At 46.7% G+C, this 12652-nt stretch overlaps 1 protein-coding gene, 1 long non-coding RNA gene and 1 pseudogene across 2 annotated transcripts; 2 read left to right on the forward strand and 1 right to left on the reverse strand.

Annotated features, from left to right (window-relative positions):
• Positions 1-203: 203 nt before the first annotated feature.
• Positions 204-2800, forward strand: LOC120680933 (RHOMBOID-like protein 10, chloroplastic). The gene is made up of 9 exons (XM_039962507.1): positions 204-472; positions 678-940; positions 1039-1093; positions 1184-1264; positions 1348-1444; positions 1536-1603; positions 1966-2064; positions 2222-2263; positions 2349-2800. Exons 1-9 carry the CDS (start codon positions 269-271, stop codon positions 2478-2480), a joined length of 1041 nt encoding a protein of 346 aa, XP_039818441.1. The 5' UTR covers positions 204-268; the 3' UTR covers positions 2481-2800.
• A 526-nt stretch (positions 2801-3326) lies between these two features.
• LOC120680941 lies at positions 3327-11789 on the reverse strand (annotated as a pseudogene).
• On the forward strand, positions 8011-10828 carry LOC120680949. Its single transcript, XR_005677830.1, has 3 exons — positions 8011-8337; positions 8409-8526; positions 10541-10828. It is a non-coding gene; the product is annotated as an uncharacterized LOC120680949 (long non-coding RNA).
• Positions 11790-12652: the final 863 nt, after the last annotated feature.

Below are 12652 nucleotides of genomic sequence, written 5' to 3' on the forward strand. Positions count from 1 at the left end.
ATCTTTTTTAACGGGAGATGGGCCAAATACTTGGCGTAGGCGTAGGCCCAAACTGCAGACCCACAAATTATTTCGAAGCCCCAAGCTGATCTGACAAATCCGAAGGATCCACCAGTGGGGCCCATCCGACAGCCCCACCTGCGGCCCAGCTCCGATGCCGCCTCCCCAAGCAAAGCGAAGCGAGACGGAAGCTCAAAAGCTGTAAGCCATCGTCATCGGCGGGGGTGGGTGGGTCCACGCACGCAGGCGGTGGACGGTGGTGGTGCCCATGGCGTCGTGGCTGCTGCACCCCCTCCCCTCCTTCCCCTGGCTTCCTCCCCCGCCACCGCCGGGCTCCTCCTCCGGCGGCCGCGGCGGCGGGGGTGGGGGCGGAGACGGCGGCGACTGGAGGCCGAACGTCGTCGCGGCCTTCGCCGGCGCGCAGGTCGGCAGCGCCCTCCGCCGCCGCTTCGCCGGCCTCCTCTGCTCACCGGTGCTGCTTCCTGCTTTCGCCTTGACTTCCATTCCGTTCCTCTTCGTAGCCACTGCGAGCCAAAGAGGGAACATGAACCGCGTTCGTTCGGATAGCCTTTGCTTCGCGCGTTGTTGCTTGGAGCTCCTCGAGTCCTTTATTGATTGGTTGAGGGAATAATCTTGCTTGATCAAATAGATTAGACTGAAGCGAATTGTGCATCCAGGAGGTGCGACATCTCGAAGCCTTGCCGAAAATGGATGACGTTTGCTTTGGAGGGTCACACTCATTTGCGACACACTCAATCCTTGGCTTGTTGGGGAATCTGTTCCCTGCGTCATATGTTTGCAGCTTCGCTGTATTTAACGGGAACGGATCAGGTGGGAGTGGGACATACATCGGCAAAGGGAAGGTGCTGTCGAGACGACCTCGCAGAATTGATTCGAAGAAGAGGTTTTGGACTAATGTTCTTCTTGCTATTAATGTCCTGTAAGTCAATGTTCAATTTAAGTTTGTGTGTTTATCTTCTGGTTGATATGAGCTCCATTCACATATTTGGTGCTTAACACCCTTTGCTCTCATTCAAGGGCTTATGTCGCTCAGGTAGCATCACAAGGAAAGCTTCTTATGTGGGGAGCAAAGGTTTGTGTCCTCTTTAGACTTTCTATTTCAGTTACATGGTGTTGATTTTTTTATCTAATACAGCTATGACCATATGTTGTGTGATGAAAGATCAATAGTTTGATTGATAGAGGACAATTTTGGCGTTTGGCAACATCATCTCTCCTTCACGCAAATGTCACTCACCTCACTGTATGTTTTCATTGCAGTTGAGTTCATATTTTATGGAAAAAAATGTTAATGTTAATTTCCTACCTGTTATCACAATGATGCAGTTCAATTGTTTCTCTTTGAACTCAATTGGGCCGATGGTTGAAATGCTAACCGGCCCTAGAAGATTTATTGCTGTTTATTTCAGTTCAGCGCTGGCAGGTGTTTGTTCTTAACTGTTTTGGATGATCAATATGGTAGAGCCCTGGTCTCAGTTATTACTGTTCATGACCCATTCTTGGAACTTAAATAGGTTCACTGATGAGTTACCGCTGCTGTGAGTCACCTGCTGTTGGTGCGTCAGGCGCCATTTTTGGATTGGTATGTTCACTTTTCTGCTAAATATGGTCACATAAATATTTTGAGTACTTGTGCCCATTTCCCAGTGCCAAAATCATATTTAACCGTTTAGTGTGGCATGATTCACTAGCAATATGAAACCACAAACTAATTGTTTGCTTGTAAATGGTTGGTATAGCATTTCTTTGTAGGTACTCCGAATTGTACATCTTGACTGGCAGGCCTGAAACATGATTGGTTTTGTAGCTTGTACTTCTGCATTTTAGACTTTTCTTTCTTATGATTACCACATTTACATTTTGTGAGCCAAAGAATCCCTTTGATACAACTTCTTAACATGACAGTGTTTTCACTTCATCGTGCTACTTCTTCTGCATGATCAGGTTGGCGCCTATGCAGTTTATATGTGGAGGCATAGAAGTTATTTTGGGAATGCAAGGGAAAGTTTGGAGCATATCGGGCGTGTGGTTGTCTTGAATATGGTACTGCTCCGCTTTTGTCCCCACTATTCTTTTTGCAATGTTTCCCTTCTTTTCTATAAACCATATTACACTGAAACCACAAACTAATTGATTTGCGTATTTTGCTTGTGTTTCTGCTACTACTTGCCTTATTCCATCTGCAACTTTCGTTTGATAGGGTATGGGTCTCCTTTCAAGGGGAATTGATAACTGGGGTCATGTAAGTCTCCTGATTTTTCTGCTCAATTGATTCTACAATGAGAATGACTCAATGTAGCTCATTGATTTCACTTGAATGATCACAGCTGGGAGGCTTGCTTGGAGGAGTTGCTGTGGCATGGTTCCTTGGTCCAGCCTGGCAATATCAACATGCGGCAAAGGATGGTAGAGTGGTTTTCAAAGACAGGGCTCCAGTCCTCCGCCTAATAAAGGGGTAGCTTCTTTTATTTTGTATTTACAAATGTAGTCGTGGAGAAACATATGGAAGAGAAAACCAAGCAGAGGGACTGATGAAGTGGTGGAAAACAGTTGAGTTTTAACTAGTTTGGATGTTGAAACATTTCGTTGCAGAGCTAATTCCTTAGGAAACATACACAAGGAGCTTGTTGCCATGTTTGGATCATTAAATTGTTAATATTCAGGGCTGTGACAATTTATGGTTAGTCAATTGTATTAACATTTTATCAGGTGTTACCGCCAGCGCCCGATGAACACACATTGTGTACATGAATTCATGTTTAATATTTGTTCCCTGTAAGTTCCGGCCTATAATAATATTGATTCTTGCTGGCACTAGGTTTCTTCTGCTACTGTACTTCAAAAGATAAGGTGAAATCTGTAAAAATGCTCTCAGTGATCCGCTAAGATACATCATCTGTTTGAAATTTTAAGGCTTATTTTATTTCGTTAGCACCAGTTTTGACCAACAATTACCCTATTCATACATGATGCTTGTGACACAAATTTGAGGTTACTAGTTTCATATACTCTATTAATACCTAGGCTATACTTCAGTATCATATAAATGCATAATGGTAGAGTAATAGTCAATCGGAGACTTGTCCTGACAAAAATGAAAGAACATAAATCTTAGCACAGCTAAATTTCAGGATTAGTAAAAATTAAGTTTTGCAGAGCATTTGTGGACGACTTTACTGGGCGCACCAACACGTAATTCACTTGACAAAGCACGAGAACAAAAACTCCACAGGCAGAATGAATAACGCTTTCTTCTCTTCTCTTTTTCTCGGTGTCCAAACAACAAAAACTTGATACCCGCATGATTAAAAGCTCGACACAACTGAAGTACTGAACATAAGAAATCTTGCAGTGATAATGGATTTTGTATTATGCTCAATATGATACAAGAGTTATATTGCAGAGCGTGGGCACCAGTAACAGGAGTCCTTACATTCTCCTCTACGATAAGCTCCCAACCCTTCGTGAGAACTCAAAACTTGGTGTCCTTCACATTCTCCTCTACCATAAGCTCCCAACCCTTCGGTGAGAACTTAAAACTTGGCAGAGGCGTGGGGCAGCCACCTTCGTGGCACAATACCATGGTTAATTAGCATGATGTGAACCTATATCTACAGTTAATCTGACCTCAGAAGCTTTACAATTCTTCATATGTATAGTTCAGTTGCCGATAAACAGAGCTCAATCTTTTGCATCATAGCCCATGATTGCAACTCATGGTTATACTTGAAGCAGCAAAATTCCAACCAATGTAAGCTTGTCTTCAGGCTAGATTTTCCTGATGATGCATGACCAGCAGTTGAAGCAACTCAGGCATCCAATTAAGCATAACTTCAGGTATGAAGGAGAGCTGCATGTTGAGACACAAGATCTATTTATTAAAGAATCCACATAAGAAAGATTACTGAAAGCAAACTGAAGCAGCAGAGATAAGAGGGAAAAATAATTGATCATTCAACTAGCACTAATGGTTGGTTTTGACTTTTGAAAATTTGAGTTGTCTCAATGAAAGGAACACAAGTAGAGGAAAATGAAACTAAACATCCAATCATGATTATAGATCGATCCACATGTTAATAGTACCAGTAGCCTGGTAACAAGGATGCAATAGAAATTGTTTATCCCCACGCCTACTACCTCTTTTAAAGTATATGACGTTTACGACTCGCCTACTACCTCTGTTTTTAAATATATGACGTCTATGACAAGCTAATTAGTCCTTTGTGAACTAGTTAGCTTGTTTTAAATATCATATATTTAAAATCAGAGTGTTAAATGCTAAAATAAATTGCTGCAACCAACTTAACATTTCCAGCCAACCAAAGTCTGCACCACTTAAATAGAATTTTAACAATAAGGAAAGCTACAGAGATGAAGTATTAAGAAAATTTACCATATGGGGAAGGAGCAATTGAAGGGAAATTAGATACTTTGCTATTCCGCTTTTTCCTTGGAGGCACCGAATGTTGAAACACTGGTCGTGAGGGTGAAGGTATTGGCATCATTTGAGAAGAGGATCCATGGACTGTTTTTGGAAAACGATTGCGGTTCGGTAAGGGACGTGGAGGATCTAAGTGTGCAGGAACTGGTGGAATCACTGGAGAAAGGTTTTTTGGAGGGGAAGGAACAACAGATGGCTTTGGTGAATGCATAAATGGGGGGAGCTTAGGGTCTCTACCCATGCATGGAGGTTTTACCATTGGACTATCAGCTGGAGGAAAGTGATTACATCTAAAACATGTAAAGCAAGGGTGTCTGTTCCATGAAGGGGGGAAAAGCCTGAGGAGGGCGGCTCGGGTTCATATATGCCGGAGGCGCAAGGTAGGGGATGCTCCCAAAAGGTAACAAGGATGGTGGCATACTTGGAGAAGGTGATTGTGATGGTGATGGAGACGGAGAAGGAGATGGACTAGGAGATAAATCAGAGATCTTGTGTTGTAGGTATGATGACAGCTGAACACCCTTTACTTTACCAAATACAGAGTGATTAAGCCCCAGGTTCCTCGCATCAGGTTCTGTGATCAGCTGAGCTAGCTGTTTTAATCTATCTGGTAAAAGATTACTGCTTCCATCTAACACAGATGCATCAACAGTTGCCGGAGCTTCAACTGAAGAGCCATTCTCATTCCTGAACTGCAGATATATTTTCTGCAAGATTTGACAAAAAGTAAGCATAATTTTGGAGAAACAAAGCTAAATATGACACTGCAGTCTCTACAACTAAATCAATAATACCTCATATGACCTCAAGTTTAATCCAAGTTTCAGCTGATCTTTTAGCTCCGTAAGATTACCCAGTATCTGATAAATGGAGTTGTTCAACACAAAGTTGAATAGGGGGTATGTGTTCGCCCACGGAGAACCAGGTTGTGAAGGTATGACAGTAATTCCTCCAGGGAACCTCATGAGTTCAAAGGAAGATGGATGCCCAAAAAGTGATGGCGTTAATGATAGATTCACATGCTGGAGCATCATCTCTATTAAGGATGATCTCAGCACACTTAGGGCTGGCAAACTTATTGAAGCATCTTTTGGATCAGGAAGAACACCGAAAACAACATTTGTGGAGTATTTAGAAGTAAAGGGTTGCAGTGAGACAATGGAAACCTGCACGAGAACATATCTGAATTAACCATCACTGACAGCAAAAGAAACTCGAGAAAAAAAGATGAGAGAATAGGCATCAGGCACCTTGCTATTAGGCACACCAATCTCTTCAAATATTTCATTCCCTAGTTTGTCTATGTGAGAAGTAAGGAATGACACTGGCTTTTCCAAAGTGAAACCAACTTTGATTTCAGCTGAAACAGAAAAGATATTCATCATCAACAAATCCATCATGGTGCCTCATCAACATGTGGCTGCTAGTGTAATGCCATAAAATTAGAGGAATATATATAATAATGTTTTTTGCAAAAAAGAAAAGAAAGGGTGTCAAGTTAATTAATAGTTAAACAGTGGAAAATCAGCGAAGATAAATGAACATTGTGATTAAGTTATCTACTGAAACAGGGAATTAGAAAGTAAACAAACATCCAGGCAACAAAAACAGGACGAGTACTCCGTAGCAAATGAACATGGTTTGAGCACTAATGAGCTTTCTCTCAAAATCACTATGGACTTCTGCTGATGAGGACATAAACAGGCTATAAGAGCCATGATAAGTAAAATAACAGTGCCAACAAGTAGAAAGGACTGGATCCGTAGTTCAAACAATTACTAGTAGTACCTAGTATGATGCAAAGGTATAAACCAAAAGCGGCTCTTTTATTAAATATTAAGGGAGGAAATATTGACCTTAGTGGAAATAGAAAATTGTAAATAGTGCGAACCAATTTGCATGTGATAAGGTTCCTCAACATCAAACATTAGACAAAGAAACTTAAATGCACTATAACATTATAGATTCACCTGCAAACATGTGAATGTGGTACTTTAATTGTGTTCTCTAAAATCTCTAGAATTTAGGCTCCCAAAAATGCTGGCTGCGGCAGTGTGGGTTTAATTATATGTGAGCTTGATATCGTGCTTCTCAGATCTTCTATGAAATGTATGATAGGGTAAGAATTGGGACTTAGGTTATTCAAGTCTCTTCAAATTGGTTGAAAATATCCAAACATATGTTGAGATGAAGCAGCGACATGTTTGTTAAGATCCATCCAGCTTAAAAATCATATGACGAAGTATCAAAATAACACATTAAAAATAATACATCGTGAGCAATTGAATCTAGAGCCCTAAAGGGATACAACTAAATGAATTAAATTAAAACCTGCATCTTACAAAGTAGCTAGCAGCTGTATAATTCCTAAATCCAAGACTCCTGTTATAACAGACGTCACATATCTAAAGCTACAAACACTAGCCTCAAAATCCTCATGCTGCAGCACCAGAAAATGGATGAAAAAAAATATATACACACACTATAAAAAGAGATGGGAAGATGGTCATCTTATGTACTGCGTGACCTTGATCTAACATCATCAGGCAGAGCGGTATTCAGATATGAGAGTTTCTGGAATTTTGGGACCTAGATCAAAATTCTAAGGATTTAATAAAGCCAACTTCTATCCAAACAAGTCTGTCTGCTTTAATGAAGTTTCCGAGTATCCACATCAACTTCGAATCAGAACTTACAAGTAAATTAACCTTGTGATCCCATGTCTTAGCATAATTCAGAACATAAAAGCTTCAATATGGATGAGCGCAGAACTAACCAGGCAGCCCCTTACAACCGCAGCGAGGAGTACGAACGACGAAATTGACTAGGGAATTGTGCGAATAGCTCAGCAAAAGCGGAATCGAAGAGTCGAGTATCGAGGCCGCGGTCTCGAAGCAGTAATTTATGAACGAGAATCCTACACCGAGAGCCCTCTCGATTTAAGATTAAATCGAGAGCCCTCCAACTTACATCAATCTCCACACACGAGAAAGTAGCCGGGGGTGAGAAGAAAGTAACAAAACCAGTGTTGACCTTCTTCTCCGGTGACGGGCGGGCGGTAGGTGGGCGGGGCGGTTGGCGGCGTGGTCGCCGCCGGCCGCGGGTGGTGGTGGAGGCCGGTGGGGTTAGGGTTCTGGGGTTGGGGTTGTGGGGAGGGCTCCATGACCGCCGGCTTTAGAGGGATGGCCGTGGGAAGCGGCCGGCCTGGCGGAGGAGGCGGGTTGTGGGCGGCGAGGCCGGCGGCGACGGCGCCGCCGGCCGGGTGGTGGAAGACATCCGGTGGGCGGGGTCGGCGGCGGGCGGTGGTGGCGGGCCGGGTTGGAGCGGAGGGGGCGAGGGGGAGGTCGGCGGCGGGGGCAGAGGGAGGTGGCGGGCGGATGGAGCAGAGAAGTGGACGGCAGCACGCAGGATGGTTGGGCGAGGAAGACGGCTGATTTTTTTTTAACGATAGGAGGGCGGGGTCGAATGGATAAGGGGATGGGGGCTCTCGCTGGATGCTTAAGGGCTCGTTTGGAAACTCATTTCCCCGTCGGGTTCCCGGCCTTTTCCCCGTGGAGGCAGGCCACGCGTAAAATTTCCACGGGCCACTCCACGGACACCTTTGGAAGCCATCTTGGGCGAGGACCTCCGGCTCGGTTTCATCGATTTTCCACACGGAAACAAGCCCGACCTCCAGACACCGGGCAGTGTTCCCCGTCTCGACACGACTCTCCCTGCGTCTCGCCCCTGCTTGTCGTTGCGCTCTCCTCCTCCTCCGCCGCCGCCGCATGTCGCCTCCGCTGCGCTCTCCTCCTCCTCCGCCGCCGTGGCGTGTTGCCTTCGCACGTCACCTCCGTCGTACTCTCCTCGTCCTCCACTTCCGCGCGCCGCATCAGGTGAGTCCACATCTGCGCCGCATCTCCCTGACCTACAAGGTTTCTCCTCCTCATCTTATACCTTTTTTTAGATAATGGGAAAGAGGAGCTGCAGCCACTAATGGAGGATGATCTGACGCAGGTGGGCTCTCTGATTAAGGATCTTATCCGGCTCTATTACTTCAGCGGCGGGTCGTCAAGATCCGCAAGGTGGGCTCTCTGCTCGTATGATTCTCTTTGTTTGTTTGTTAAGATCGATGTTGCTAGTGGTGCTTGTTCATCAGAGTAGAACATGCAAGGACGATATCATGTAGTATGCTAGTGCTTGTTCACCTTTGTTTGTTTGCATTGTCTCAATCCATTGAATCAGGCACTAAATTACTAATCGGTGGTGGTTTGGCTTAAGCTGCATTTCGTAATCTTGCTTCTTTTTTCATCTCATTTCACGAAAAAATAGGGACTGCTACCGGTGATAGTTAGCTAGCCAGTGCAATCTTTTAATTAAATATTAGTCTATATAGATACTGATTAGAAATAAAATAGTTTCAGAGCTGGTGCATATTGCTCTGATGCACGGTAGGATGTGATGTGATCCATGTGTAGCAATTTGGACCAATCTTGTTCATGATTGACATATCATAATCATTTGAGAAGCCAAACAAATTTTGCCTTATTTGGTTGACAAGATCAAAAGGGTGACCATGGTATTTGCATGCCTGTTCAATCAATACCTGTCATTTTTAGGTATCTATTTTATTTGATCCATTGATCACTGATCCTTTTCTTTCGTGAAAGGTATGATCTAGAGTGTGATTCTGATCCCGTGATTGGGTGCTTGGCGTAATTGTCATGGTTTTCACGGCGTCGCCTAGGCGACGCCAAGGCGTCCAGGCGACTTCCCAATGGAGGCGTCCTGCCCGCCACGCCGTTCCTGCGTATGGCGTCGCCTTGCGCGGAAAGGCGTCGCCAAGGCGTCGGGTGGACGCCAAGGCGACCTCCCAAGTCCAAGGCGGGTCCGCGCGGGGGAAAAAAGCAAGCGCGCAGCAGGCCCCTTAGCGCGCGCAGGGGAAAAAGCAGGCATCTTGCGCGCGGGAAGGGTGAGGGATCTGCGCGCGCGGGAAGGGAGAGGTAGGGCGCGAGAGAAGGGAGCTGCGCGCGCGGGAAATCACGCCTATACTCCCGCGCAGGCGTGCCCCATCACTGCAGGCCTGCAGCGCGCAAGAGGAAAGAGAGGGGAGGGGGAAGAGAAGAGGGCGTGCTGCAGGCCAGCCGATTTGAGTTTGCTGCTGCTGCTCCATGCGACCACGCCTCCACGGCCTCCACCTGCGCTCCGCCCGTCCGCCGATTCGAGTCTGTCGGTCCACCAATTGGAGCTTGCGCTCTGCTCGTCCGCCGATTGGAGACCTGCAGATCGGCGCCTCTGACCTATGAAGCCCTGCCCTCCATCGATTTCGTGGCTGCTTGCTTGCTTCCTCTGCTCCGCCTCCTTGCCTGAGTGCCCTCATCCCTTCCTTTCCTTCACGTCAGCTCAGAGCCTCGGAGGTATGTCTTGTCCAGTTCTGCCCCCTTCTTTGCTCTTCCTTCACTGCTCTGTTCTCCTTCCTATATAGCCATAGCACTGCTCTGTTCTGCTTTGTGCTTTCTTTATAGCCAAAACTTGCAGCAACAAGGTATATGTTTCTATCACTCCATCTAGGTTAAGGTATGTGTATGGCGTCGCCTCGCCGCGCGCCATACTCGCCTAGGCATCTGGAAGGGGGTGAGTCGCCTCGCCTCGCCTCGCCTTACCGCCGTAAAAACCATGGTAGTTGTATGATAAATGAAATCTGTTACTAGCTAGCTTAGAGCCTGTTAGTATTTATATGTACTTGTTCATTTATCTCCATGGTAAAGGTTCTTTATACACATTCAGTTCGGTTGTAGTGATAAAGCTTCTTTATACATATTCAATTCAATCTCATTTTTATTCTTCTTTTGATAACAATACAGTCGCAGTTTAGAGCAGCTTCTATTGGTTCTTGTCTCCATGTTTAGCATGAATGATATAGCAGCAACGGTTCATGCTTTTAATGTTTGGTGCCGTTTTAATTAGTTGAATACATAACCATTAGATTTTGTGTTTAGAGAAGTAATATTGGTATGCATATTGGTGGTTTGAAGGTGTCATTAGTTCTTCACCAGTGCTTTTGTAATTAAAGTAAACTTTCTTTGTGTTACTTTGCAGAGGGTTTGCTGGAAATGGTGCATAGAAGGTAGAAGTTATTTTGTGCCAATAGTGGAGCAAATGCAGATTGGTGAAAGTTTATTATTGTGTTGCTCGTTACTTTGTAATCACAGATATTAGTGCTTGAGTTCTTCCTACTGTCTTAATTTTGTTCCAGTTCGAAAATTGTTAAATAAATAGCTCATGTCTCATTTTATTTTGTATTATCTATCTGCGTATGTGCATAGACATGACCATATATCCATTCATCTTGGTTGGGCAGTATATCCTACTATTCTGAAGGCCATATGATTTTCTTGTTGCTCTGTTATCCCTTGAATTTTTCTTAATTTTCTGAATCTCTCTAATGTTCCTACACATGGAATTGTTTAGAAAAAAGTGAGCTGCAAATGTGTCTGTGCTGCAATTATATGAGTAGATAGCATATGCTAGAGAATATTATATAGCAAATGGTGTCTGAACGCTGCAAAACAACAACAGAGGAGGCCGAGGAGTTGAAGTGTGTGGAATGCTGCCAAACAACAACGGGGGAGGTGGGGTGCGGCACCCAGGGAAGCAACTAACCACAATAATCCCCCTGACGGGTTACGTTCCCTGGGATATTAGCCATTAACTTCCAAACTAAGCCTAAAAGGGAGAGGGCTCTCTCCGTAGATGCCTCCATTTATGAACCCGTCCCATCGATCCGCCTCCTCACTAGACCTAATACCGAACTCCCAACTTCCTAGCTGCCTCAACTAAACCCACGAAATCCTCCCCAAATCTCCGAACCAGCCGCGACCAGAACTCATATCGCAAGTGCCCGAGAACTCACCGGCGAGCACGTCGGGGTCGTCGGAGGTGTACCCCTCGTGGCGCGAGGGCACAAGCAGGAACAGCGCCGGGACGAGCACCCCCGCCGCGAGCAGGAGCACGAAGACGCACCGGAACGAGACCGCCCGCCCGATCGCGCCGCAGGATCCCGCGCACCGTCCGCCGCCGCCGCCGCCGCCCGCGACCTCGAGCCCCTCCGCGCCGCCGAGCTCCACATCGACGGGCTTCCCCATTCCGAGCGCATCTGACTGGCTCGCTCACCGCGGCGCCCGCTCCCTCCTGAGCCTCCTCGCCACCGCCGGGCCCGCGCCCACGATCTCGCGACGGCGGCGGTGGTGCGTGCCCGGGTCCCTCGCTCGAGTCGAGCCTCCGCTTCTGCTCCTTCTGCTCCCCCCGGGCCGGCGAGACTGACCAACAACTGTCGGTTGAGTCGGGGACGCTCCTCGCGTTTTGGTTTATTCACCTCTCTTTTAAAAAAAAAGGAAAGAAAAGCATAGCTCTGCGCTGCTGCTCGACTGAGGCGGGCGCGGGCCCGTGCTGTCAGTCTCGGCCAGAAGTGCGCGCGCCTGGGGGATTTTTCTCATTTCCCCCTCGGCGTCTTTTCCGGTTGCTTAGCGCGTAATCCAGGCGGCATTTCCGCAGGAAATATTCTTGCGCGTCTGGTTCGTGCGTCGGGCTAAGGGGCGGAGCTATAGATGGCTATTTGGCCCAATACCCATGGGGATCGAAGTCCGGCCCATATTAGCCCGACCCGAGCACGGGCCCGAATGTTATTGGGCTCGGGGGCCGGCACGGGCACGATAGCCGGGCCGTACCTGGGCCTCAATCCTGGCCCATGGACACGTCCAAGCACGGCCCGACCCTCTCGTCATCTCCGCTCCCCTCGCGGCCTCGCCTAACCCTAATCCTAGATCGAGCCTCTCCGCTCCCCTCCCGTCTCCGTCTCGATCTGACCGTCTTCTCCAACTCCGGTCGCCGGCTCGCCGCCGTTGGCCGTCCACTCTACCCTCTTCTCTTTGTTTTCCTCCCTACTTTTGCATCTTCCCCGGTCGACTCGCTTCCTCAACTCAAATCCGTCCCCAAACCCGGTCATCCCTCTATAAAACTCGTAGATCCGGCCGTCCTCGATCTTGCCGGCGTCCTTGGTGCTCTGGATCTGGTAAGTCCCTAAACCCTAACGTGTTTTTTTTCAGTTTTTTTATTTCTTTCTCCTGTTCTGATCTTTTTGACATCTCTGCGCAGTTGCTCGGCCGATGCAAAGCCGTTGGGGGTACCTGAGGGGGCTGGATCTGGGGTCTT

The sequence above is a fragment of the Panicum virgatum genome, chromosome 2K, assembly GCF_016808335.1.
Source record: "Panicum virgatum strain AP13 chromosome 2K, P.virgatum_v5, whole genome shotgun sequence".
Taxonomy (NCBI): Eukaryota; Viridiplantae; Streptophyta; class Magnoliopsida; order Poales; family Poaceae; genus Panicum; species Panicum virgatum.